The sequence below is a fragment of the Acinonyx jubatus genome, chromosome D3 (assembly GCF_027475565.1).
Source record: "Acinonyx jubatus isolate Ajub_Pintada_27869175 chromosome D3, VMU_Ajub_asm_v1.0, whole genome shotgun sequence".
NCBI lineage: Eukaryota > Metazoa > Chordata > Mammalia > Carnivora > Felidae > Acinonyx > Acinonyx jubatus.
The window spans coordinates 5,919,390-5,946,139 of record NC_069392.1 but is presented as its reverse complement, the minus strand read 5'-3'; the positions used below and the strand labels follow the sequence as shown (position 1 = coordinate 5,946,139).

At 55.5% G+C, this 26,750-nt stretch overlaps 2 protein-coding genes across 8 annotated transcripts in view; one reads left to right on the top strand and one right to left on the bottom strand.

Annotated features, from left to right (window-relative positions):
• The window catches only part of DNAH10 (dynein axonemal heavy chain 10), a 141,517-nt gene extending 122,578 nt beyond the window's left edge, over window positions 1-18,939 (top strand). For 3 of the 5 annotated variants that reach the window (XM_027044238.2, XM_053205976.1, XM_053205978.1), the window contains 20 exons: window positions 829-1,046; window positions 2,084-2,305; window positions 2,556-2,703; window positions 4,457-4,736; window positions 5,406-5,635; window positions 7,084-7,357; window positions 8,685-8,789; window positions 9,151-9,305; window positions 9,785-9,939; window positions 11,024-11,207; window positions 11,747-11,947; window positions 12,638-12,847; window positions 13,030-13,125; window positions 13,801-13,972; window positions 14,444-14,575; window positions 14,758-14,969; window positions 15,060-15,227; window positions 16,673-16,853; window positions 17,851-17,996; window positions 18,586-18,939. In XM_027044238.2, the coding sequence (XP_026900039.2) occupies window positions 829-1,046; window positions 2,084-2,305; window positions 2,556-2,703; window positions 4,457-4,736; window positions 5,406-5,635; window positions 7,084-7,357; window positions 8,685-8,789; window positions 9,151-9,305; window positions 9,785-9,939; window positions 11,024-11,207; window positions 11,747-11,947; window positions 12,638-12,847; window positions 13,030-13,125; window positions 13,801-13,972; window positions 14,444-14,575; window positions 14,758-14,969; window positions 15,060-15,227; window positions 16,673-16,853; window positions 17,851-17,996; window positions 18,586-18,732 (3,636 nt within the window). In that variant the 3' untranslated portion in view covers window positions 18,733-18,939. Of the gene's footprint in view, window positions 1-828; window positions 1,047-2,083; window positions 2,306-2,555; window positions 2,704-4,456; window positions 4,737-5,405; window positions 5,636-7,083; window positions 7,358-8,684; window positions 8,790-9,150; window positions 9,306-9,784; window positions 9,940-11,023; window positions 11,208-11,746; window positions 11,948-12,637; window positions 12,848-13,029; window positions 13,126-13,800; window positions 13,973-14,443; window positions 14,576-14,757; window positions 14,970-15,059; window positions 15,247-16,672; window positions 16,854-17,850; window positions 17,997-18,585 lie in introns of those variants that run through there. The other 2 variants (XR_008291630.1, XM_053205977.1) reach the window with 2 other exon arrangements.
• A 743-nt stretch (window positions 18,940-19,682) lies between these two features.
• CCDC92 (coiled-coil domain containing 92) overlaps window positions 19,683-26,750 on the bottom strand; it is a 29,535-nt gene continuing 22,467 nt past the window's right edge. For all 3 annotated transcript variants that reach the window (XM_027044252.2, XM_053205983.1, XM_027044253.2), the window contains exons 2-4: window positions 24,401-24,547; window positions 23,790-23,831; window positions 19,683-21,101 (exon numbers count right to left, since the gene is read on the bottom strand). In XM_027044252.2, the coding sequence (XP_026900053.1) occupies window positions 20,326-21,101; window positions 23,790-23,831; window positions 24,401-24,530 (948 nt within the window). In that variant the 5' untranslated portion in view covers window positions 24,531-24,547 and the 3' untranslated portion in view covers window positions 19,683-20,325. The remainder of the gene's footprint in view (window positions 21,102-23,789; window positions 23,832-24,400; window positions 24,548-26,750) is intronic.

Below are 26,750 nucleotides of genomic sequence, written 5' to 3'. Positions count from 1 at the left end.
GTTCTCCGTGGTGGGGGCCGTCCTGTGCACCGTACGATGCTTAGCAGCATCCCTGACCTCCACCCACTGGGCGCCATTGTCCCTACCCCTAAGTTTTGACAACTAAAAACGTCTCCCGACCTTGCCATATGTCCTCTGAGGGGCAAAACCACTGGGTCAGAACGCACAATACAAAGGGAGTTATAAGGTTGATTTGATCATTTTGAGACCTGTTTTCTTAAAAATTTTTAAGTGTTTATTTTTGGGGGAGAGAGAGAGAGAGAGAGAGACCGAGTGCGAGTGTGGGAGGGGCAGAGAGAGAGGGAGACACAGAGTCCGAAGCAGGCTCCAGGCTCTGAGCTGTCAGCACAGAGCCCGACGTGGGGCTTGAACTCACAAACCGTGAGATCATGACCTGAGCCGAAGTTGGATGCTCAACTGACTGAGCCACCGGGCACCCAGAGACCTATTTTGACGTTGCTTTATAACTCAGAATTTTATTGCTTAGAAAACTTAGAACTGGGCATAAGATCAGTATTGTTTTCACGCGTTCTTTTGAGTTTTTGACTTAGAACCAGTGTCATTTTACTGTGATCTCAGTACACTGGGAAATTAAGCCATCTGCTAACTTGGATGAAGACCTGTTTTTCCAATGGTATTAGAGCTTTTGCAGCAAAGTGTCGAAGAGGTGACTAAGAAGCCAGGTACCTCAGCAGGACGTATGACGGCCCCAGAGAGTATGAACGGCATTAGAAACACGGTGTGGACGTAAGCCCAGGGGTGAGACTCCTTCGTCCCTGCCTCACTCCGGTCCCTTTCCCCACCGTTCTGTGAACCGTCTTCCCACAGGTGGCCAGGCTGGAGCGGAACTTTTACCTCACTAAACGTGAACTAGAAAAGATCCAGAATGAGTTGGCAGCGATCCAGAGAGAACTGGAGGCTCTGGGGGCCAAATACGAGGCAGCCATTCTGGAAAAGCAAAAGCTGCAGGAAGAAGCCGAGATCATGGAGAGACGGCTGATCGCTGCTGACAAGCTCATCTCGGGGCTGGGGTCTGAGAACATCAGGTCAGCGGCCGACGCGCTGTGCGCTAAGAGCTCTGAGACTCTGTGGTCCGTGAGCGAACGTCGCCGACGGACCGTCTCGCCATGTAGTCTTCACCCCGCGCTGCGTTTTTATCTGAACACTGCGTGGGAAAGTTCCGATGTTACTGTTACCGTGTTTAGGGTGGCTGATGCCATTTTGCGCATTCTGTGGTTTATTAAATAATTATGAAGGGTTAAGGAGGCAGCGCAGCTGTGGAGACAGGGAGGCACCAGTGGCCTCTGGCAAGGCGCCCTCTGTCCTAGAAACGTTTACTTCTTAGTGACCTTTAACTAAGGCACCTAGTGAGCGCCTCCTGGGTGGGTCTGGACGAGGAGTCCGCCTCTGTTGCCGGACAAATCTCTTCTAAGGGCTCTTGTGTCTGGCTCAGTCCTGAGCTTCAGTTTTAAGCAGGTGGGACTGTTTGATGCCTAGGGGCAAGGCCATGTGGCCATAGCTGGTCCGCTGGTAGTTTCCATTCCAACACCATAAAAGGGGTATGGAAAACACTAGAAAATACTGTCTGCTTGTAGGAAACAAACCATTTTCAGTATTTCTAAAACCTCGAAGACTTTGGCCATTTACCAGAAGAGGCCAGGTGAAACATGTACTTCCTTTTATCTCGGGTAGAATTTTGTCACCAAGCAGGACCAGAGCTCATGAGTTCTGCTGGGTGTGTCTGTAAGTTATTGATCAAAGCGTTCGGAAACAACGTGATTACTACTTAATAAATAGCTTGGAGACTAGATGCATCCCGCAAATACTTGTCCAGCCCCCCAATTAGATGCTGGGTTCTGCTGAACCCTGCAATTAAACAAAGTCTTCCAAAACGCTGGGCTCACCAGGGTGGGGTGTGGCAAAATGACCTGGCAGTCTTTGTTTCTAAAAGGAGAGAATATCTCCAACGACGTTTCCTTCTGGCTAGCCCCATTAGCGGCGGCTCAAGGCGGTTCTTCTAGAATGTTCCTTCTGATTGTGCCGGAAGATAACAGCTTACCGCAGCCCCCGTCTCCTGTGCCAGGTGGCTGAATGACCTGGACCAGCTGATGCACCGGCGGGTGAAGCTGCTGGGGGACTGCCTGCTTTGCTCGGCTTTCCTGAGCTACGAGGGCGCGTTCACGTGGGAGTTCCGTGACCAGATGGTCAACCAAGTTTGGCAGAATGACATCCTGGAGCGGGAGATTCCCCTGAGCCAGCCCTTCCGGTTAGAAAACCTGCTCACGGATGATGTTGAGATCAGCAGGTGTGTGTGACCCGGAGCCCGGAGGACGAGGGTGCCTTGGGGTGGGGGTCCACGTGGGTGTCACCCCGGCAGGACACAGCAAGGGGTGCAGCTGACTTGACTGCACAGAAGATCCGGCTTCCTGGACCCTGAGGAGCGTTGAGCAGCCTGTGGGTTGGTAGATTGTCCTGGAAGGCCAGTCCTACCACCGTCAGCACTTGGTTACAACTTGCACAAGAAAAATACATTTCCCTGTCACTGTTCCTTCCAGGTGGGGCTCCCAGGGACTGCCCCCCGATGAGCTCTCGGTTCAGAATGGCATCCTTACCACCCGGGCCAGCCGGTTCCCCCTCTGCATCGACCCCCAGCAGCAGGCCCTCAACTGGATAAAGAGAAAAGAGGAGAAAAATAACCTGCGGGTACGGCCGGCCCCTCCCTGGGTGACCCCTGCCCTCCCTGCCTGTTCTCTCCCGCCATCTCTACCGTGACAGCCCCGGGGCCCCCAGCAATGCTGAGTTGAGGCGTCACCATCCTGAAGCCCTAGCCGAGCCAGCCGCCTCCCTGCCCGCCCACCCCGTCCCGTTTCTGAGGGCTGCACGACTGCCTGGGGCTCTGCTCGCTTACCTGGGCATGTCTTTCAGCTGCCAGGAGCTTGAAGGTGCACCCTACCCATCCAGGGCTTAGATGCTCATTTTTTTTTTTTTTTTTTAATTCTGGAAGGGAGGAACGATATCTCAGTATCTTTTGATTGAGATATAATTCACATACTGTAAAATTCACCCTTTGAAGCATACAGTTCGGTGGTTTTTTTGTATATTACCTGCAGAGTTCTACAACAAACACCAGAATCTGTTTTTACCACTACCCCCCAAAAGCAATGTTGCATGCTATAGCCACCTACCCACACGCTCCCTCGCCCCCCACCCCCTGGCCACCACGGATATCTTTTATAGATTTGCCTCTTGTAGACATTTCATATCAATGGGATCATATATGTGGACTTTTGTGTCTGGTTTCTTTCCCTCAGTATCATGTTTTCAAGCAGGTGTCCGTGCTTCCTTAGTTTTTATTGATGGATAATACTCCATTGCATGGACAGACCACGTCTGACCATCCATTTAATCCATAGATGGACATCTGGATTGTTTCTGCTTTTTGACTAGCATGAATAATGCTGCTGTGAACATTTGTGTGCAAGTTTTCTTTTTCTTTTTTTTTTTGGTGGGCATATGTGTTCAGTTGCCCTGGGTGAAATTGCTGATATTGAAATTACTTTTTCCTTATTTTTTTTCCCCTGGTCCTTGCTCCCAAGTATGTACAGGCTGTTGGGGGGAAGGTCTGCCTCTAAGATACACACATAGCTATGGTGAGACTATTATTATTATTGTTATTACTTTAATGTTTATTTTTGAGAGAGAGAGACAGAGTGTGAGCTGGGCAGGGGCAGAGAGAGAGACACACACACAGAATCTGAAGCAGGCTCCAGACTCTGAGCTGTCAGCACAGAGCTTGATGTGGGGCTCGAACCCACGAATCTGACCTGAGCTTGAAAATGACCTGAGCCGAAGTTGGATGCTTAACCGACTGAGCCACCCAGGTGCCCCCGAGACAAATATTAATGAGGAGATGCTTCTTGACTTTCCTCTTCCTCCCTCAGCCTGCCGGGGTCCTGAGCCAGCCCCACGTAGCCCCCAGCCCCACCCCTGCCACCATGCTCCCACTTAAAGGGGGGGGGGTGATTCCAGCTTAGGGGACAGGGGGAGGCCAAGTTAGTGAACATAAAGCAGGTGAAGGGAAAAGGAGAGGGAGGCCCCGGGGGCTAGAAGAGAGGAGGAGTTTTCCCAGACGTTTTGAGGAAAGAGCTAGCAAAGCCGTCATGAGGTTGGAGGGAGGTGAAGCAAAGAGGCGAGTGAAAGAAAGATTTCTGCCGACTCTTCTTCTGTGAGACGGAAGGAGAATCTCTCGCGATCCCTTTGGGCTGCTCAGAGCCTGAACCTAAGGGGTTTCTGGCTTCTGCGGGTCTCACGCTTTGCTTCTCTCCCGTTCTTTCTCCCCTCTGGTTCCCTCCGCCCCCCAGGCACCGGCATGTCCCCTCCCCCCTCCGAAGGCCAAGGCGCTCTCCCTGCACAGTTGCCAAGGGCACAACTCTCAGTGCCTACCTCCGTCTCGCAGGTTGCTTCCTTCAATGACCCCGACTTCCTCAAGCAGCTGGAGATGGCCATAAAGTATGGGACCCCTTTCCTGTTCCACGACGTGGATGAGTACATCGATCCGGTGATCGATAACGTCTTAGAAAAGAATATCAAAGTCTCCCAAGGACGGCAGTTTATCATCCTGGGGGATAAGGAGGTGGATTACGACTCAAATTTCAGACTGTACCTAAACACCAAGCTGGCCAATCCCAGATACAGCCCGTCTGTGTTTGGGAAAGCCATGGTCATCAACTACACCGGTAAGGATGTACAGAACCTCAGTGGCGAATTAGGGTGGTTACCACGGAGACCACAACTGGGGACCAGAGCTTTCAGGGGACGCTGTTTCGTTAGGTGACCCCAGGTCATTCGCTCCTAGCCCGATCGCAACTGGTCGGTTCTTGGTGATGAAGGTTTGGGCGCCCCTAGGAAGGCAGCAGGGTACGTGTCTTGGGGCGTGCTGAGTCTGGACCACGGGCCCAGGTACCCACACCCGGAGTGGGGCGAGACCCTGTTGTGCTGGGGCCGGAAGTTACTCCGTGTGGTGCACTGAAGTACGCGGCATGATTTTGGATTTCTGCCCTTCCTCTTGGCTGAGTTCTGTCAGGGACCCAGTGCCGTTTCTCCCGTTTTCTCGGGTTGGCCTGCACCTGCGTAAATCGGTTAATTACGTTGGGTGTGCTTTCCACTCTGGCCCCCCAGTATTTATTTTGGGACCCCCCCCCCCCCACACTCGTCCCCCACAGGGTGGGCAGCGTCTCCGTGTTGTTCTGACGGTTTTGACCTGTGGCTTTAGGGTGACGGCAGGGCCGAGTCCTCGAGTTCCCAAAGGGCTGGCTCAGACGCAGCCCCAGCCTGTCCCGGGCGCAAGCGCGCAGCAGGCGAGGAGACGGGGTGCCCCGCAGTGACGGCCCCCCTTCACTCCCCAGTCACACTGAAGGGGCTCGAGGACCAGCTGCTGAGCGTGCTGGTGGCTTATGAGAGGCGCGAGCTGGAGGAGCAACGGGAGCACCTCATCCAGGAGACGAGTGAGAACAAGAACCTGCTGAAGGATCTGGAAGACTCCCTCCTTCGGGAACTGGCGACCTCCACGGGGAACATGCTGGACAACGTGGAGCTGGTGCAGACCCTGGAGGAGACGAAATCCAAAGCCATGGAGGTGCGAACTGCATGGCAAATGCACTGAGCCGGGGCCGGTGGGGGCGGGTGTGGTCCCGGACGCGCCTTTGGGAGCGCCAAAGGAGAGAGAAGAAAAGGAAAAATGTCTCCAAAGGAGAAAATTGGATTCCATGATCTCAGGGCCTCATTCCCGGGTCTTAGAAGCTGAGGCGTTGGGGGAGGGTGGGGGAGGGGGGGTCTCCACCTGTGCTGTCGTCAGATTTGGGCTCCTAGTCACCTGAGGATTTGCGTGATGAGAACAGGCCACCTCTGCTGGGGTGTGCAATGGGGAGGGGAGCCCTAGACGTGTTCCCAGGGACCCTTGTGCATCAGGCCAGCCTCTTTCAGTTGACAGGGATAGAAAACCCAGCCCTACTTGGCCTAAGTCAAAAGGGAATTTATTAGCTTAGAAAACAAAGCCCAGGGATGGCTTCAGGCAGGCCTGGATCCAGGACTCCAAACATATCATTAGGACTCAGTTTCTTTCCATTTCTGGGCTGGGCCTTTTGTTGGGTTGGCTTCATTCTCTGCCTCCCCATGGGCCAAGCCCCCCTCATGGTTACAAGGTGGGTGTGGCCTCATGCCCCCTCAGGTTCGGGTCCAAAGGGAAGAGTGGGAATCTTTACCTGTCCCTATCATGAAGGTTCCCCAGAGCCATTTAAGTCACGTCCCCACCCCAAACCGGTCCCACAGCCTGGTTTGTGGTGTGTGGACTGCTTGGGTCTGGGTTATATGCTCCTCTCCTGGCGTTGAGGTGGACGCCACGTTTGGAATGAAAGGGGGACGTTGGAGTCTCCAAGTTCAAGTCAGTACTGTTATTAGAAGAACAGGGCACGGGGCGCCTGGGCGGCTCAGTCGGTTGAGCGTCCGACTTCGGCTCAGGTCATGATCTTGTGGTTCGTGAGTTCGAGCCCCGTGTCAGGCTCTCTGCTGACAGCTCAGAGCCTGCTTCAGATCCCCTGCCCCTGCCTCTCTCTGCCCCTCCCCCACTTGTCTCTCTCTCAAAAATTTAAAAACAAAAAGAAGAGGAAGAGGGCACAGGTGCGGGGGCATCCAGCCACAGACGTCCAGGCAGGTGCTTTTCAAACCCCTGTGGGTGCTGTGTGGCTTTTCTTGCTGCACCCCCCCACCCTGCTCTCGGCATCCCTTACGCTTTTCTTAAGTTTGATTTATTTATTTTGAGAGAGAGAGAGCAGGGGAGGGGCAGAGAGAGAGGGGGAGAGAGAAGATCCCAAGCAGGCTCTGCATTGTCAGTGCAGAGACCAATGCAGGGCTCGAACTCACTAACTGTGAGATCATGGCCTGAGCCGAAATCAGGAGTTGGACACTCAACCGATGGAGGCACCCAGGCGCCCCGTGCATCCCTTACTTTCTTGCCCATTTCATAAGTCATCCTGGTTGTGGGTGTCCGTCTCCCTGTTTCCATGGCGACGCACATCTTTTCTTTAGGTGTCGGAGAAGCTCAAGCTGGCAGAGAAGACAGCCTTGGACATCGACAGGCTGCGGGACGGCTACCGGCCGGCCGCCAGGAGGGGGGCCATCCTGTTCTTCGTGCTGTCCGAGATGGCCCTCGTGAACGCCATGTACCAGTACTCCCTCATCGCCTTCCTGGACGTTTTTGGCTTGTCACTTAAGAAGTCGCTGCCCGATTCCATTCTCATGAAGCGACTAAAGAACATTATGGACACACTGACCTTCAACATCTATAACTACGGTTGCACAGGTGAGCACCTCTGCACTGATTAGGACAAATGCGCTCTGTGCGTGTGCACCTCTGGCGTCTGTGTGTGTGTCCAGATCCCTTCTGCTGAGGACGTGAGGCAGGTTGGATGGGACCCCATCCTCACGGCCTCCACTTAACTGCACCTCTTTATTTTTTTTTAATTTTTATGTTTTTTTTTTTTTTAAATTTCATTTTTGAGAGAGAGAGAGAACACGAACGGGGGAGGGGGAGAGAGAGAGGGAGACACAGAATCCGAAGCAGGGTCCAGGCTCTGAGCTGTCAGCACAGAGCCTGATGTGGGGCTTGAACTCATGGACTGTGAGATCATGACCTGAGCTGAAGTCCGATGCTCAACGGCTTGAGCCACCCAGGCGCCCCTGACTGCACCTCTTTAAAGGCTCCATCTCCAAATATGGTCACATTCCAAGGCACTGGGGTTAGAACTTCAACATGTGGATTTGGCGGGGGGGGGGGGGGGGGGGTGGGGGGGTGATGCACAATTCAGCCCATAGCAGCTGGGCAGGAAAAAGGTTGAGGACTGTCGTTCCTCCAGGGCTTGTTTAAGTGGCCAACACCTGCAGCACACAGAAGAGTAGAATTCAAGTCCCTTCCCCAAGAACACATTTCTTCTGTTTTTACAAAGAAGAAGAACTTTAATATTTAGCATCCCCCTACCAATAGTAAAGAATCTGTGGATGGAATGTGCTTGCTCTGCAGCGGAGGGCTGGCAAACCGTGACCAGCAGGCCAGATCTGGCTCACTGCCCGCTTTTGTGAATAATGTGCTGTTGGAACACGGCTGTGCCCACTTACGCCTATACGGTCTGGGACCCCTTTCCTGCTGTAATGGCAGACGAATCGTTACTACACAGACTGTCTAGCCTGAAAAGTCAAAAATACTTCCTACCTAGCCTTTTGTAGGAAGCTTGCTAACACCGCTTCTAGACTGTAACAGACAAGAACTTGCACTTAGAGTTAGGCGAACGGCCAGTTTTCCGTCGAGAAGGTGGCTCTGGACTTCTATCACACGGTTCCCCCGTTGCCCTGCGCTTCCCGGGCTGGTGTGGCAGGTGCCGCCGTAGATAGGGCCGTTGCGCACGCGCAGGAGCAAGCGCCATCGCAGCTGGCCCTTGGGCACCACCTGTGAGCTGGGCCTGTAGCGTCTACACTCGCACAGCGGTGGATACACAGAGCAGAGAGGGCCAGATGCAGGTGCGCTGCTCCCTTGTTTCATTTCATCTCTCTTACATTCGAGGCTGGTGTGCATAACAAACTCCTTTTTTTAAAGCAAATTGACTTTATCCGTACCCTCTGATGTTTCCCTCCAGGGCTGTTTGAGAGGCACAAGTTACTCTTTTCTTTCAATATGACGATCAAGATAGAGCAAGCGGAAGGCAGAGTCCCACAGGAAGAATTAGACTTCTTCTTAAAAGGTGACAAATGTGTCCCCTTTTTCATTCTTCCCAACTCCCTTGGCCCACATTGCCCACGCACACATCTAAGTTCATTAACACAAACCACAATAATAACAAAAACTCTCCTTGGAACTTGGCTTCCAACGGCCCCGCTTTCCTAAATATTCCAGCCTCAGAAGGCTGCCTTGAGGCCGGCAGTCACGCTGAGCTGCCCGGCTGGGGTCCCGGGCCGAGGGGAGGCAGGCCAAGCACACCTCCTGCCTCGTCCAGTCCCCGCTGGAGACGAGGATTTTTCCCTGGAGCGGGAGGAGTGAAAGCTGCTCACTCTTCCCGGCATGTTACTGCCAGCCGCTTACTTCTCTTCTTCTGTCGTGATCAGGAAACATTTCCCTGGAGAAAAGCCACCGGAAAAAGCCCTGTGCTTGGTTGTCTGACCAGGGATGGGAAGATATCATGCTTTTATCAGAAATGTTCTCGGGCTCCTTTGGGAATCTTCCCGATGATGTTGAGAAACATCCCGCTGTCTGGCAGGAGGTGAGATCACGTTCTGTCTCTCCTCCTTCCCTTCCCTGCGAATCAGTCGTCTTGAGACCCAGACCATAGCCTCTTTGTGAGCAACAAGGGACTGCTTTGTGGGGCTCACTCAGAGTGTCGTTCTCACCCTCCATGGCGCTTGATGGAATTCTCCTTTATCTAGTTCAGCTAGCGTGGCGGGAGAACCATCCAACTGTCCTTCTGTCCGTCCACCCATCCGAGAAATAGGCACCTACCGTGGAGCACAGTCCTTGACGGGCACTAAGGACTCAACAGCGAAAACGATTCAGTCCCTCCCTTCCTGAAGTTCTTCGTTTTGGAGCAGGAGGTAGAAAATGACAGAGCTGTCTAGAAGTGACCGGAGGTGCATGCTTCTAAAGATTTCATTCCTTTACAGTGGCTTCTGGGGGCTTCACAGAAAAATGGAGGCTCTGGCGCTTCTGCGTTGACCCACCGCCCGTGTCTTTTGCTTTCCCCAGTGGTACGACCTGGACTCCCTCGAGCAGTTTCCATTCCCCTTGGGTTACGATAGCAGCATCACCCCTTTCCAGAAGTTGCTTATTTTGCGCTGCTTCCGCGTGGATCGGGTGTACCGGGCGGTGACCGACTATGTGATTCTAACCATGGGAGAGAAGTAAGTGCGTTGTTGTGCTTGCTCGGCCCTTCTGTGGGGTCCTCCCCCGCGCCCCTCCCCCCAGCCTGAGCCCACAGACAGCAGCGATGGGCCGGCTTCCGAGGGGACTGCCACCGCCCTGTCATTGAGCGCTCTTCTGTGGTCACCCTCGTATCGCTCCGTTCAGGAGAAACACCAGGTGAGGCACACGCGTGAAGTTTTCTAGGAGCCGCACTCAAAAAGGAACAGATAAAGGTAATTTTAATACCATTTTATTTGACCTGATGTGTTAAAATATTATCATTTTGACATGTAATTAATACGAATATTATCAAGATATTCTACATGATTTTTTTTTTTTTTTTGGTTTGTTTTTGGTATTAAGTCTTCAAAATCTTGTGTGAATTTACGCTTACAGCACCTCTCAGTTTGGACCGGCCACACTTGAAGTGCCCAGTAGCCACATGTGCCTACCAGCTTCCATACTGGACGGCACAGCTCCAGAACCGAAGTCAGGCATATCATTTGGGGCTGCAAACCCAAACGTGCCTTCATGGCCGGCAGGTGATGGAAATGAGTGTGCCAGGCTGGGTGGGGACCGTGGCAGCTCGGACAGGTCAAGTCCTGGTTCACAGGGGCAGCTGCCCCTTAGCTGGACCAGCACCAGCTGACAAGGGGGGCCCAGAGTGGCTGGATCCTCTGACTCTTTGAAAGAAGCTAGAAATTTGGATTCCTACACGAAGTCTCCCAGGCCTGATGTGTTGGTAACTAATTTTCAAATCTTGAGAAGCGGGCCACTCAGGACATGCCTGTGGCGTTGTCGGTGTGGACGGAGCCTTTGGGTCCTGTGCCGAGGGGACGTCCGCCTGGAAGGCCCCCCCCCCCCGTCAGGTGGCGCCCCCATGGATGTGCCTGGCTGTGCTAGGGGGACACAGCAGGGCCCGCGTTGCCCAGGGGTTCACCCTCTTGTGTGACATGTGCGTCAACATGGACTGTAACCCGGTGGGAGCTGTACCCGAAGAACAACCAGAAGGTTCTGGAGGTGGCGAGGCGAGCACGCCGTGGCTGTCCTCTGCGAGAGTCCCCGCTTTGTTCCCTCTGCCAGGTACGTGCAGCCCCCGATGATCAGCTTCGAGGCCATCTTTGAGCAGAGCACTCCGACCTCGCCCATCGTGTTTATCCTCAGTCCCGGCTCTGACCCTGCCGGTGACCTTATGAAATTAGCCGAGCGCAGCGGTTTTGGAGGAAACCGCCTCAAATTCCTCGCCATGGGTCAAGGTCAAGAAAAGGTAATTAGTTGTTGGAAGGAATAAGCTCTAAGTTTGGGCGAGGTCCCCGGGGTGAGTGAGCTGGGCGCAGTTCCCGTCCCCCGAGCGGCAGGCGGGCATGCTGTCACCGCCCGGCCTTGCTGGTCGCCGTGCTGCTCTGTTGCTTCCAGAGTCCCTTCACACGTAGTCGTCCTCTATTCCAGTCTCCGGACATCCCTGTTTTGGGTCAGGGTGCTCACTGCCCCCGCGGCATGGCCGCAGAGGCGGTCAGGGTGCCGGCCTCCGAGAACCTGGAGCTCTCGGGGCTGAGGGGGGCCGGCGGGTGCAATGTGCTGGCTCATCTTCCAGGTCGGGACCGGCCGTGTGGCTCAGGCGGCCCTGAGGGATCCTCAGAGATGGGTTCTTTGAGGGCAGCCCCCGTAGCTCCTGGGTCACTGGCTTCTTTGTGGCCTCTCTTGGAGTGGGCCCTCCTGGGGGCTCGGAGCAGGTTTCTGGGAGAGCACGGGCTCAGTGTGGCTTTGGGACACCAACTCCTCCCCTCTCTCTCTCTGTCGGTGCAGCTGGCCCTACAGCTGCTGGAGACGGCGGTGGCCCGCGGGCAGTGGCTGATGCTGCAGAACTGTCATCTCCTGGTCCGCTGGCTGAAAGATCTGGAGAAGTCCCTGGAGAGGATCAGCAAACCCCACCCAGACTTCCGCCTGTGGCTCACCACAGACCCCACCAGGGGCTTCCCCATTGGGATGCTGCAGAAGTCTTTGAAGGTTTGGTTCAGGACAAACACCCGTCCCCACAGCCCTGCTCCTCAGACCGCTACCATTCTGCCGTCCGTGTGTGCGAGCGAGTGCGTGCGTGCTTGGAAGTAAACCTACAACGCAGCCAGACCTTCACGGCCACCCTTTCCAGTTCCGTCTTCCCCTCTCTCTTCAGAGACAAGCACTGTCCCGTGCCGCGTGACAGTTACGACTCTCAGGCCTGTCTTTACCACTTCCCTCCGCATGTATCCAAAATAATACCTAGGTTCGTTTTCCCGGACTTCACATTTATGAAACCTTCTTTTTCTCTTCGATGACAGGCCTGCCCTCAGCTGCACTCCTCTAGTGGTTTACACGCCCCATCTAACTTACTCCCCAGACAAGTTTTGTGTGGCAAGATTTTGCCATCTGTCGCCTGGGGCAGATAGAGGGAAAACTTGGTGACGTCCGTTTTGCATCTGAAGCTCCCACGGGCTTCTTTCACTTCTCTGGGTCATCCGATGAGCGGGAGTCAGAACCACACCTAGTCCCTTATCTTCTTTGCCCGGGTCCTTATAAGAGGCTTTTGCTGCCTGGGGAGCAGGAGAGATGGCCACGCAGGGATGGAGGGAAAGCCCAGGTGTCTACATTTTGCGCCCTCTTCAAAGCTGGACTCGTGGGTCTGCGGTTTCCGTCACGATTTGTCTTCTCTTCTGACAGGTTGTTACGGAGCCACCCAACGGGCTGAAACTCAACATGAGAGCAACTTACTTCAAGATCTCTCCTGACATGCTGGAGCAGTGTCCGCACCCTGCTTTCAAGTCCCTGGTCTACGTGCTGGCGTTCTTCCACGCGGTGGTGCTGGAGAGGAGAAAGTTCGGGAAGATCGGGTGGAACGTGTACTATGACTTCAATGAGTCTGACTTCCAGGTTAGGACGCAGTGGCTGCTGCTTCTCCCAAGAAACTTCCTCCTCGGCCGGCCTGTGTCACCCCCACCCCTTCTCTGAGTTGTGAACAGCCGCGGTGCTCCTGCCCACGCTTGAGGACAGGGCGAGAACGTGAGCGACTCTGTGGGCTGGAGCACAACCATGCCTGTCCCTCGTCTTTTAAGGTCTGCATGGAGATTCTGAACACATACTTAACAAAAGCCTTCCAGCAACATGACCCTAGGATCCCGTGGGGCAGCCTCAAGTACCTGATTGGAGAGGTAGGAGTGTCTTGGGGGACCCATCGTGGACTGCCTCCCAGGGCTGGAGCTGGGCTGTGGCCTGGTGCCCTTATGAGTGACCTCTGAGACCTCGGTGACTCCCCTGTTGCTTCTGCTGCGTGTCAGCTGCAAGGTCTCTGTGGAATTCTGCTGGCTCATCACCCGATCGTCTTTCTCCTAAGTGGGCTCCGTCCACATGGAGGTTCTGGATTCATCATCCTGGGGGCGGCCGTGTTCTCTGGGGGGTTGGCAGTTTCCCTCCTCGCCATGCCTTAGGCATGTCGTCATAGCCTCGCTCCCGGTCGGTGGGCCTGGAGGGCTACCCTGGAGACCATGACTTTAGACAGGCCGTGTGGGAATGCCTCCCCCGTGGCCTGCGTGTGCTCGTGCAGGGGCACCACCAATTCCCAAGGCCAAAGTGGTGGCTGGCTTCTTTGTTGTTTTGTTGTCTCTTCACTATGTTTTGGGGATTTTGCAAATGGCACACTGGCTTCCAGGACCCCACAAAGTTGCACAAGCCTCTTGTGCACAGTGGGCCAAAGGCATGTGATCAACATGGTTTGAGCTGCACAGCAACCCGGCCAGCAGGAGTCCCCCCCCCCCCCCCCCCCGAGGGCACATCAGGTCTCAGGTGGGTCCTGGGTTCCCGGCCAGCTCTTGCTCTCGGTCACTCAGGTCATGTATGGAGGACGGGCCATCGACAGCTTTGATCGGCGCATCCTGACCATCTACATGGACGAGTACCTGGGAGACTTCATTTTTGACACTTTCCAGCCATTCCACTTCTTCCGGAATAAGGAGGTGGACTATAAAATCCCCGCCGGTGATGAGAAGGAAAAATTTGTTGGTGAGATTTCTCAGGCATCAAAATATATGTTAGAAGTTTTTTCTAAGGGAGACCGACCGTACATCTCAGCTGTTCTGTTTTCTGTGGTTGGCTTGATGGCTCTTCTGACCCCTCTCCTGGGGGGGATCCTTGGCTGGTGGGCGTGCTCCGTTATGTTTTGTAGGGGGCCCAGCAAGTTCTTTGTAGCCTCAGCGCTGATGGAGTTAGTTTAGATTTCCCCGTCCTGGGGTGATGACAAATACGCCACATTCCACCCGAAGGGCAGAGTGGGCCCCAGGAAGCTCACGGAGCCATTTTTGTCATAAGAAATAAACACGGAGCCGGATGGGGCGTGGTAGTATGGAATTTGTATTTAAAAACACGCCACCTACTACGCAGTGGAAATTAGTTTTGCGTATCTGGGGATGTTGAGGCCACGCAGCCGCAGAAATTGAGGGTTGTGTGACGGTGTCCTCTCCGTCCCGATTATAGAAGCCATTGAGGCCCTCCCGCTGACCAACACGCCTGAAGCGTTTGGTCTTCATTCCAATGCCGAGATTGGATATTATACTCAGGCGGCTCGAGACATGTGGACTCACCTGCTGGAGCTGCAGCCTCAGACAGGTAAAGTCGGCCGCGGGGACTGAACTAGCGTGGTTACGGTGGAAGGGCGTTGTTGGCCCAGAGGGCTATTGGTCCTTGTGGTTTCTGTAGCGTCGATGCCTTTCCTAGAACCAGAAGGCTCAGGACGCCCCCGTCCTAACCCTCAGATGCCTTGCTCTCCCTAAAACATGTCCTGGTTTTAGGGGAATCCAGCAGCGGCATCAGCCGAGATGATTACATTGGCCACGTTGCCAAGGACATAGAGAACAAGATGCCCCAAATCTTTGACTTGGACCAGGTCAGGAAGCACCTCGGGGTGGGACTCTCCCCCACCTCGGTGGTGCTTCTGCAGGAGCTGGAGCGCTTCAACAAGCTCGTCACACGGATGTCCAGGTCTCTGGCTGAACTTCAGAGGGTGAGCACGCCCCTCGTGTGCAGACTTCTGCCTACACGCAGTACCCGGTTTTCCCACAGTCTTGCCTGACCGTCTTGATTCTGCGAACAGGCCTTGGCCGGAGAAGTTGGAATGAGCAACGAGTTAGATGACGTAGCCAGATCTCTCTTCCTTGGGCAAATCCCTAGTATCTGGAGAAAGCTGGCCCCTGACACATTAAAGTCCCTTGGAAACTGGATGCCCTACTTCCTGCGGCGGTTCAGCCAGTACACATCGTGGGTAAGTGAGAGACCACAGTCTGTGCGTCAGTTCGAGGCTCAGCCTGGACCACCCCCCTCCCCAACCATCTCCAACCCCTCTCTGGCGCCCCGGAGGTACCTTCTATTAGCGGTGATTGGGTGCTCGAGAAATGGCTCCTGACTCTACAAGCGTACCCGTATCTTTTTTTTTTTTTCCTTTTCTTTTTGTTTTTAAGACTTTGAAGCCTATTATGCACAACTTGATTTGTTCGTCTCAGAGTCCATCTTGGCCACTGTCCATCTAAGTGCATTTAGGTCGACCTTATTCTTTTAAGGGGACTCCATTTTACAGATATTCCATGTCCTTTCACCTGCTGGACATTTGGGTGGTTCCCTTTGGGGTTTTCCACCCCCCCTATTTTGCCAATACAACATTCTGGCGCACGTACCTTTGGATGCACATGAGTATATTTCACAGGTAGGTCCCTACAGCGGAAGTGTTGCGTCTCAGTGTGTGCGTTTTGCATTCTTTTTAATTTTTTTAATGTTTATTTTTGAGAGAGAGAGAGAGCGCGCGCGCGCGCGCGCACATGAGTGGGGGAGGGGCAGAGAGAGAGGGAGACACAGAATCCGAAGCAGGCTCCAGGCTCTGAGCTGTCAGCACAGAGCCGGATGCGGGGCTCGAACTCACGAACCTTGAGATCATGACCTGAGCCGAAGTCAGATGTTTAATTGACTGAGCCGCCCAGGCACCCCAATGTGCATTTTACATTCTAACAGCTCTTGTCACATCGTCTTCTAGAGAAGTGGAAACCACAGCGAGTGAACACGATTACTTCCTCCCCTTGCTGCACCATGTGTGTTCTTAATATTTTGGATCTTTTTTTCCTGATAGGTAAATGCTCATATATTTAGGTGTGCGTTTCTTGAGTTATGGTGAGGCTGAGCATATCTTACACACATATAGCTGTTTCATGTTTTTTCTGTGAATTGTCTTTTCATGTCTTGATTGCATTTTTATCAAGTTCTCTATCTTCTTAAACTGATGTTTGAGAGCTCTTTGTGTATCCAGGAGATGGGCCCTTGGTCTGCTGGTGTTGCAAGTGTTTCCCCCCAGCTTGTCAGCATCTTTTGATTTTTGCCTATGGCCCTTCTTCCAGAAGAAAGTTTTACATTTTTATTTGGTCAGATGTCTCGGTCTGTTCTTTCATGGCCTCTGGGTTTTGCATTTCCAACTCAAGATCATGACAGTGTTCACTGGAGAGCCGACCTGGTACTCTCGTGGTTTTATTCTTTAAGTCTCTGCTCCTTCTGGAACCGGGTGGTTCAGCTTGTTCTCCCAGACAGGCTGCCGTTGTTCCGACACCGTCTTTTTGCTGCGAAGGTGAACTGTGTCTTTTATCCTGACCCGATCTTCTGGTCAGCTCTGGCCCTGGCATTTGGTGGTGGCCCCGGTCTCCCGCCGCCTTGCCCCCTGCCTTCCAGGTCACTGAAAGTGAGCCCGGCGTGATGTGGCTCTCGGGGCTGCACATCCCGGAATCCTACCTCACGGCCCTGGTGCAGGCCACCTGCCGGAGGAACGGCTGGCCGCTGGACCGCTCCACCCTGTTCACGCAAGTGACCAAGTTCCAAGATGCAGATGAAGTGAACGAGCGGGCAGGACAAGGTACGGTCAGCTCCCTATCAGGTCTTCCTCCCCGAGCCCTCCCCCACTCAGAGGAACAAGCATGGTGTGGGCGGAAATGGGCCAGGCCGGGTTTGAAAGGAAGGCTGCTGCGAATATTGGCTGTATGTGTGCACGGTCTGTGTCTCGATCTCTCTGGGGGTCGATACGTGCGTTTCTCTTCCAGTTCCAACACCGAGACCTGGGGTTGATGTCAGGAGGGACCTGAACCACGTTTGCCCTGCTCGTTTGCGGAAGTGGCTCCTGGGTCAGAATTAGATCGTTCAGAGAAAGGAGGGCCCGAGGGCTTCCCTGGAAACTTTGAGGGGCTGGGGGCATGGGAGCCAGAGGGCAGGTTGGACTAGGTTCGACCCATGAAATTACAATGTCAGTCCCTGTGACATTGGTGACTGACGCTGCCTTTCCCCAGGGCAGTGCTGCCGCCATAGTCGGAAGACATTTACGCGTGAGCCACAAAAGCCCTGTTGAGTGAGCTTAGAGATGGGGTTCACGGTGGAGATTCAGGGATGCTCACTGAAGCCTCGGAGGAACTCTCTGGGCAAGTGACTGTCCTCTCCTCTGCCACTGTGTGTGTCTGCCGTGTTCTCCCCAGACACCATTTTCTCGGTGAGGCTTTGACTTCCTCTCCGCACTCCCTCTTGGCCCACCACCAAGCTGTGGTGCTTCTGTCTTTATAACCTGGGGGCCCAAGCAGTCTAGGTCTGTGTGCCCTGAAGCCTGACTGGTGGGGGAGGCAACTCTCCCTCGTCTCCTTTGCCAAAGCCGTAGGGAGGGCAGGCTCACGGCGTCTACGGTGTCCTTCTGAAAAGGGAAGAAATGACGGCCACGTCTTTTGGACAAAGGCCTGGGCTATGTCTGGGGGAGGAGAGCGAGGGAGTTGCCTCTGTGTGTGCACTGTGGACATACCTAGGGCCACTGTGTGCACAGCAGAGTGGCCGGTGCCTCCACATAAACCCTGGGCTGTTCCCGGGATATCCAGGATGCTTCGTCTCAGGACTGTATCTCGAAGGCGCTGATTGGGATGTGGAAAGAGGATGTCTTATCAAGAGCAAACCAAAGGTGCTGGTGGTCGACCTGCCCATTCTGAAGATCATCCCCATCGAAGCCCATCGCCTCAAACTACAGGTAGAAGGCTGACGCCTGTTCCTGGCTCCGTCCTCCCCTCCCCGCCCCCCACCGGGGGCACGGTTGGGGGGGACCGGGGGGGGGGGATTGCAGTTCAGTCTTACCCTTTAAGCACCCTTACAGGTTCTTAGCCTTTTGTGGGAAGGGGGGAAGCCCCAAGACAGGACAACAGCGTGGAGCCACCTTCCAGGAAGACACACGCATGCAAACGTGTGTAAGCAGAGACTCCCCCCGGTGGGGGGGGGGGCACGGCTTCAAGTTCGGAGCTGTGGTCCAGATTAACTTCAGGAAGAGACTCCTCCATTCCCTTGACCTTCTGCGGGCACTACCTAAATCATAAAATACTTACGTCTGATGTGGACAGCAGGCGCCCCCTGCCTCGCCTGGCCCGGAGGCCCGTCTGATGAGCGTAGCTACACGAAGCCCCATCCGCAGTCAGCGGAGGGCGGCCCCGCAAAGCCCCTTGAAGCCTCGGCCAGGCCTAGCAGGAGGCGCCCGCACTCTCAGCACCTAGACTGGGCTTCCTGCTTCCCGGGCTTGAGCTCCTCCGCCGCCCGTGGGGGATGCCTCACGTGCCTCTCCTTTGCAGAACACCTTCCGGACGCCGGTCTACACCACCTCCATGAGAAGGAATGCCATGGGAGTTGGCCTGGTGTTTGAAGCCGATCTCTTCACCACAAAGCACGTATCTCACTGGGTGCTGCAGGGGGTGTGCCTCACCCTGAACTCCGATTAACCTTTTGGGCGAAGGAACCCGCACTTGTGCGCTCCGTCCCGTTGGCTCCGTGGGGCCTCGAGAGGCTGGAGCTGGGCTGATGCTGAGACTCCTTTCATTCGAAACCAGCCGTTTTAATCTCTTTCCATATAAATTGAGCTGACAGTTTTGTTTTTTGAAGCGATTTTTAAGGATTCTGCGTATTTGAAAAGTAAACACTGGAGAGCATTTTGAAATGTGTTTTCTTTCCCTTCTCAGAGGAAATGTGTGATTAGGCAGAAGTGCCCCACACGCCACTGGCACGAGTGAGAATTCTAATGGAAAATGTCAAGAGTGGGCTATTGACAATCCAGGTCTGTCTCAGTAGACGCCTCTCTTTGGCAGGAGCGGCCTGCTGGGTGTGGGGTCCGGGCTGACAATGCCAGCCTAGAGCAGAGATGGCCACAGTTGCCCACCGCCACCCCTCCCCCTTCCCGAACTCTCTGGCCTGCTAGGTGGGGGTGGGGGCGAGGGCCCTGAGCTCAGTGTTGAATTCCTGCATGAGCTCCTACCCGCGACCTGGCCAGATCTGCGTGGGGTTGGGTGGGTGCAGACCTAGAACAGCCGGAACCGGCCCCCGGGGGTCCCTTCGTTCTGCGCACCCTGGGGCGAGCCCGGAGCCCCGGCCAGGCCCGCCGGAGGTGCCGAGTAGCTTTACTTCGCCAGGGAGGAGCAGGGTGGAGCACCGGCAGGGCAGGGGGCGGGGGCCGGTCATGGGCAGAACGTTCCCAGGGGCAGCCCTGGGCAGGGCTGGGTGACAGGGACTCCTCCTCCCGGAAGCAGAGCTGCCCCGCCCCTGGGGCCGGAGCCCTGGGAAAAAAACACGGGGGGAGAACACGGTAATTACTGGGGGGCCTGCTGTGTCTCCTCCCCCAGCCTCCCCCCAGCTCCTCCCTCAGGTAGTTTAATAAAAGACACAAACCAGAAAGAGGCAGGTTTAGAAAATAAAGTTTGTTGGGATCTTGAACATTTTGGATAAAACTAACCAAAAAATATGAACACACATTCAGGTTGTGGTGACACGAGGAGTAACATCATCTTATTTCGTTCCCGCGATAGACACATACAGCTGCTCGGCTATCGGGGCCGCCCCGGGGGAGGCTTGGTGGGAGGTTACGGGGTCTCCGGGAGGGAGCAGGGGCTGCTCTGGACGGGCCGCCCTAGGAACTGGAGCGAGAGGGTCGAGGCCGGTCGGCACGTGTTGCTCCGGCTGTATAGTTAGGCGGGTTGACTATCTGATTTCATTAACGTCGAGTAGTGATGCAGCCTGTGGCCTGTGCTTTGTCCACGAGCGCATTGAAGTTACACGGAGTGGGATTAGAAGCGAGCGATTCGGCACACAGGTGTTTGGCCACGGCAATCGGTTAATAGGTATTCTGCAGCAGGGACATGATCGTATTCTGGTGTCAGTACCAGGGCAAAAGGAGCAGGAGAATAAGAATGTTGACGTGTCTGAAAAAAAATTTGGCATGCAGGGGAATTGGAGGAAAAAAAAAAAAAAAGGCGTGGATGAGTTTTCCTAGTAGTGATCACAGTGCATCGACAGCCAGGGGGGAAGGGTCGCCCGGGCAGGCTTCACACAGTTCTGTCCGTCCCTGAGTGCTTCCTCGCGGCCTTTCCTCCGTTCACCTGGTCGACCGCCAGCGTCTCCACCTCGGGTGGGGCCTGCGGCGGGGCGGCGTGGTGGATGCGGTGGGCCACCCCCACGTGAGCCTTGTGCTGCTTCTCGCGGGCCGGGCTGTGCGGCTCGCTCGAGCCGCGGTCGGAGGCGATGGGGGGGATGACCAGGGGCCTCTCCTTGACGAGGTGGACCTCGGCCGATTCCCGGGCCAGCAGGAACGGGGTGGGGTCGGGCATGGCGTCCACCGGCTCCCGCAAGAGTAGTTTCCGGCTCTCGGCCCCGAATCTGTAAACCTCTTCGAATTCCGGGTGCAGGGGGGCCGAGAGGCTCTTTTTCATTCGGCGGCGGGGCGTTTCGGGCAGCTTGTCCTTGGGGGGGGCCGGCTTGTAGCTGGCCAGCACGGGGCTCCCGGACGGGCTGCCGTCCGAGGTCCCGCCGGAGCTCATGAGCTTCCTCTTGGCGGCGTGCAGCTGCGAGGTCAGGTAGGCGATGGTCCCGGCGCGCTGCTCGAGCTCGCTCGACAGCATGTTCAGCTTGTGGCTCTTCAGCTTCAGCTCCTCCAGGTACTTCCTCTCGCGCTCCCTGACGGTGCTCTCCAGCACCAGGATCATGGCGTCCTTCTGCTCCAGCTCCCGGAGCAGCTCGCTGTTCTCGTCCTCCTTGAGCTTCAGCTGGGCTTCCAGCTCCTCGCATCTTCTCTTTAGTTCGCTGCTTCGGGAAGATCCATCTCCTAGAGGAATGAGCCGAGGGACAGGATTGAGCGCCAACCCCTCCCGGAGCAGAGGCACGGAGACTGTCTAGGCTGGCCTCACCTCCCAGGGCGGCCGCGTGGAAGGCGGGGCTGGGGTGGGGGCACATTGCTCCCACGCTCCATCCTGCCCCATCTCCGTGCCCTCCCCGCCACCCCCCTCCACCCCCACCCCATGTGGGGATCACGTGGCCTCTGAGCTCCCTCGCGCTCTCGGTTCTCTGGCTCCTTGCACAAAAGCGTGCCTCCAGAGCTCAAAAATGCCCAAGTCACAACGGGCAATTCTCCGGGTTTCGGACCCCGGCACGTACCCAGGAATAAACTGTGAGCAGATCCAGCTGTCTGCTTGGGTGGCATTTATCGAACACCCGCTCCATTCGGCGTGCCATTGTGAGACCCAAACGTAGACTCTCTCCGTGTCCAAGCACAGAGCTCTGAGGCTGCCTCTTCCTGCCACATGGGTCCCCTCCCTCATCGTGTCTCAGAGGGCAGGTGTCCCTGTGCCTGCGCTCGGCTCTCCTCGGCCCCCCCGGCCCCTCACCGTGCGCCCACAACCAGCCGCTCAGGGACACCCCGGGGCCGGTGCAGGGTGGGAGCTGGCATCTGCGGGCACCTCTCACGTGAGGAGGCGGATCCGGGGCTGCGGACTGATGTTGGGTGGCCCCAACTTTTTGGGCGCTCCTTCGAATGCCTGCCTCTGCCTCCCTGAGACCCCAGACAGCTGCTCCTCGGTGACCTCTGTTCCCAGGGAGCAGCACCTCCCGTCCTGACCATTTCCACTCTCCCACGGGAAGCTCTGCCCCACCACGTCCTCCACACACACGTCCCGTCTTTCTTTCCCCGTGGAAGCTGCGCCTGTCCTGTTCATCGCCTGCAGCAGAATCTCCCCAGCTGCCTGAGTGCTCAGTCACCGCGGCACTTGTGTTTTTGCATTTTTTCTTTTTTTAATTTTTGAGTAAGCTCTACACCCAGCGTGGGGCTCGAACTCAACCCTGAAGTCAAGAGTCACCTGTGCTACCGACTGAGCCAGCCAAGTGCCCCTCACTGTGGCATTTTTAAAACAGGTTCTCAGGTCCCCTCCCTGACCCTCGGAATTAGAACCTCCAGTGGAGGAGCCCGTGTCTGCACCCCGTGTCCCCAGATTGAGCAAGTTCTGCATCCACTAAGGTAAAGAAGGGATTTCCAGCCCTGGGGAGGGGAGATGCCCCAACCAGGACCAGCTGAGAGCTGTCACACCGCCTCCACAAGGAGGCATCCCTGGGCCAATTGTCATCTTGAGCCCAGGCTGCTGATGAGGCTGCGTGGGTGGCTTTGGGACTTAGGCCCGAGAGCCTTGAGGAGCTCTCTAGGGGCCAGGGGAGGAGGGACTGGGCATAGGAGCTCCCTCCTCCTGGAAGCAGAGAGGGTTCAGGGCAAGAATTGTGTTTCTTCAGGTTAGCCTGGCCAGGAGGTGGCAGGAAGCGAGGACACTGATTTCTGTGACGTGGATGGCAGGGGCGCAGGACATCCTATTCTCCGGAATCCTCAGAGGCCCAGATCCTGGTCCAGGGCTTCAGGGGGTGAGGAGCGTCCTGCCTCTGCAGTGAGGCCCAAAGGGTGGGCTCCGGTCCCCAGGCCCCTCCTCTCATCGACAAAAGGACATGTTGGTCCCTGAGAGGCGTGCTTAGGAGACTGTAACCTGAGTGTCATGAATGGAAAAGTCAATCCTTGGTGATGCACTGAGATCCACGGAAAGGCCTGCATCTGTTTCAAGGGCTTGGGCGTGCTCATGAATAATAACTGCCATCGTGAAGGCTAGAGAAAGGCATCTTGGGGCACCTGGGTGGCTCAGTCCCTTGAGGGTCTGACCAGAGTGTCTGACTGTTGATTTTGGCTCAGGTCATGATCCCAGGGTCGTGGGATCGAGCCCCACTCTGCACTGAGTGTGGCAATTTTCTCTCTCTTTCTCTCCTTCTGCCCCACTCCCACACTCATGCTCTCTCTCTCAAAAAAAAAAAAAAAAAAAAAGGTGTCTTGACTCAAGTGTGGATTCTGCACACTTCCCCACTCTGTTCTGGGGAGCGAGCGTTTGTCATTGGCCACAGAGGCCCCAGTTCTATCTTCTCTGCCCCAGCTGCCATCAGACTGATCTCTTTGGGGGTCCTGGAGGATTCTGGTTAAGGGGAAGCATTCTGGGGACTGCAGTCTAGAGAAAGACATTTACGATCCTCTGGGGACCATCCAGTAATTTGGTTGCTCGTTCAAGCAGTTTTTAGGGAGCACCTGCTCTGTGCCAGGTCCCGTATGAGGCCCGAGGGACAGAAGAGGTGGGACCCTGCTCCTTCTCCTCTGTCTCTCTTTAAATTACATGTATTTCTTGATGATAGAAGGAACACATATTCACTGGAGAAAAATCAGAAAATCAAGAAAAGCTTATAACAGGCATTCCAAATATCGAAAGAAAATGAAGAAAATAAAACTGCTCCCCCTTCTCACTGCGCTGACAGCCCCTTGTAACATCTCAGGGTCCAAACTTCCTTCCGTCTTTTCTAGAAAGCTCTGGTCACTTGTGCAACTCTTCCTAGCAAGTGTATTTTCTTCTCCGCATGTAGGTAGTGCAAACAAATGGCACCAACATGTGCCACAACGGGAAGTGACACCGTCATTAACTTTCAGGGAGGACGTCCTTACCTGTCTGGTCCGCACTTTTGAGTGTCAGCTCATATGTTAAATCTAAAAAGGAAAGCACATGCGTTAATTGCGTATGGTTACAGTAGCTCTCAAAGCCTTCATCGGCTCTGAAAATGCAGAACCGACCTCCACGATCACCCGGCGCGTCCTGCCCAGACAGAGCAGGGCTCGGCAGCATCGGGGCAGGCGTGAGAAGGCAGAAACTGTCCTTCCTCGCACTCGGAGGAAACCCGCCTTCCCGAAAACACACGCCAGCGGCCACAAGGAGCAAGCAGCCTGCTCTGTACGCGACGCTTCGGGGATCGGTTCCAAACTGCACTGTCCGTTCCAACCACCGCATCTGAATCTTCTAAGCCCTCAGTATGCCGAGAGATGGCTTTGCAGCTTTACGCCGGGTGCCTGTCCATTAGGCAGAGAGGGTGAGCTAATAAGGCACCGGAGTGCGCTCCGGCGACGGCAGGCTCGCCCACGACGGAGGGGAGCGGAGCCCCCTCCTCACCCTGCCCCCGAGTGGGCCTGGCACAGCTTCCGAGCCGGCTGCCGTCTGAGACGGGACGGATCACAGGTCCCCGCTCTGCCCTGCCACGGAGGGGGTGCGGGGCCCCCGGTACCTGTGCAGTGTTGCTGCAGCCGCCTGATCTCGGCGTGCAGCCCCTTGAGGGTGCCGGCATGCTCCCGCTGGAGGAACAGGAGGTTCTTCTGGGCGCTGTGCAGCTGGTTCTCCAGGTTTGTGGCTGCCATGCTGACATCCGGGTGACCTGTGGGAGACACAGACACCGGCGGCCCTCCCTGACGCTGAGGGTTGCAGGGAGTAGGCCGGAAGAGGACGCTGCCCGCTGACCGCCCCCCTTGGCACCGGGGGCTCACAGGCAGCATGAGGCCCAGCTCTAGAAGGGGGGCATCAAACCCCGGGCCCCCTGATTCCAAATCCTGGTCTTTCCACACGCCACCCATACTCCCACAGACTGTGACCAGGACAGCCAGATCGGCAAAGATTTCCCTGATGAGCTAGGCACCCACAGCTGCCTCATGGGAAACGGGGCGCCTGGGCACCGGGGGCAACATTTCCTCAAGATGGCATCGAGCGCTGGCCAAAGCAAGCGGGGGGTGGGAGGAAGAGGCAGGGGGAATTCCAGCGGAAGCCTCTGGATTTCACAGAGCTGAGAGGAACCCCGGGTCTTTCTTTGGGAAAAGGGCCACGTGGCGGCTGTGGGAATCTGGAGTCTGTCCCCAAACCCTGCCTCCCTGCCCGCGGTGGCTTTTCAGTCCTCAATCGTCAGCTGCTCACACAGGGCCTCAGATTCTTGGCCTTTGTCGTAACTCAAGAAATGCGGTGAAGTCTATCGGTCTTTCTGGAAAAGCTACCAAAGAAATTCAAGATGCCTTGCATGACACTGAAAAACGCAAAGGACAAAAGGTGGGTAATTAACTTATAAATTGTTCTGGTAAATACACAGCCTCAGAGCGCAGTTTCCTCATCTGCTTTGCCAAAGTTCCTCCCAGAGGAGACGCCACTTCTCAGATGGCTTCCAGTTTGTGGACAGACGGCTCTGGAGAAGACCACACACCCAGGCGCTGTCGCCACGTTGGGTGACACCAATCGCTGTGCCTTGTAAGGTCAGTGACATATTCACACCCCAGCTCTGGAGCTAAGAAAAGCTCATGACTGGAACTCAAGACCCATGTCCTCACCGCACGGAAAAGCTTCCCTCCATCCCCCCGGCGACCGGCTTCGCTCCAGAGGAAAGGTAAGAAGGAAATCGTGTGGCAGGCGAGCCCGAGAAAGGGAAGGTAAAGGAGGAAGGGTGAAGGGAGCCAGGTACAGAGCAACAAAAGGACACTCCGGGCAGGACAGGGGCACAGTGCAGCGCCCGGCCGCAGGGTCAGCTGTGGACGTGGGAGATGCTGGTGGCGACTGAAAAACGCCGAACCCGCATTTTCGGGGCTTGCCGATGAAGACAAAGAGCGACTTAAAGCTGATCCAGAACTCGCGGGCCTAGGCTCGAGGCACAGTCTTGCCGCTCAGCAGGGCTCTTGCCCTCCGGCACCTGCCGTGAAATCTGAGTCCATCCAGAGTGCACGGAGCCTGGCGCAGGGGCACCCCACGTGCCACGCCTTCGAGTAGGGGTGTGGCACCAGGGGAGCCTTCAGGCTGAGCAGCCTTTGATTCCAGGGGCTTCCCGCTTAGATGCTTGACTTCACAGGCACGTCTTGCTCAAAGAAAATGGGAAACATGAAAATTTCAAAAACGGATTTGTCCAGCATCGAAATGTGCCCGTTCACAGTCTCATCGCCTCGTGAATCAGCAGCTTTGAGTTGTACTTACTGATCTGTAATTCATTAGTTCACCGTGGCAAGCGCAGGAATGAGAAGGTGCCCTTGAAGCTCCCATTGCCGTGGGCAGACAGTCTCGGGAGGAAGACACACCAGGCGAACAGGAAGATGTGAGTATGTAACTTGCGGAGCCGGCAAGGGAGCTGTGGCCGCTCCGTCCGGGGCCCCGACAGCGGGGGGACAGGGTCATCGACCCCACGGCACCTCACCCGACGGGCGCTCTCCCCTTCTCCGTTGCTGGATACACACCAACAGTGTGGGCCCCCTCAGGCCCGAGGCGGCGAGTCGCGTCTCCAAATGGTATCCAAGCTACTAAATTATTTTCTATCGGCTCAAAAGGATAACAACATCACTGACTTCCGGAGGACAAAGAGTCGCTGTAGCTTAAACAAAAAGCGATGCTTTAACTTTCTCATCCTTAGCTCTTGTGACATGTGATCACGGTCGTGACCTAATCCTTCCAGTAAACGGGCAAGAATGAAGCTACAGAAGCATCCCGGTTAGGCCATGGAGACACAGCTGAGAGACGTGGCTAATCTGGAAGAAGAAAAGAAGGTGGTCCCGCGAGGCTTAGTTCAGAATCTCTAAGACACTCTGGGGTCAGAGACACGAAGGAGCGTTCGTGAC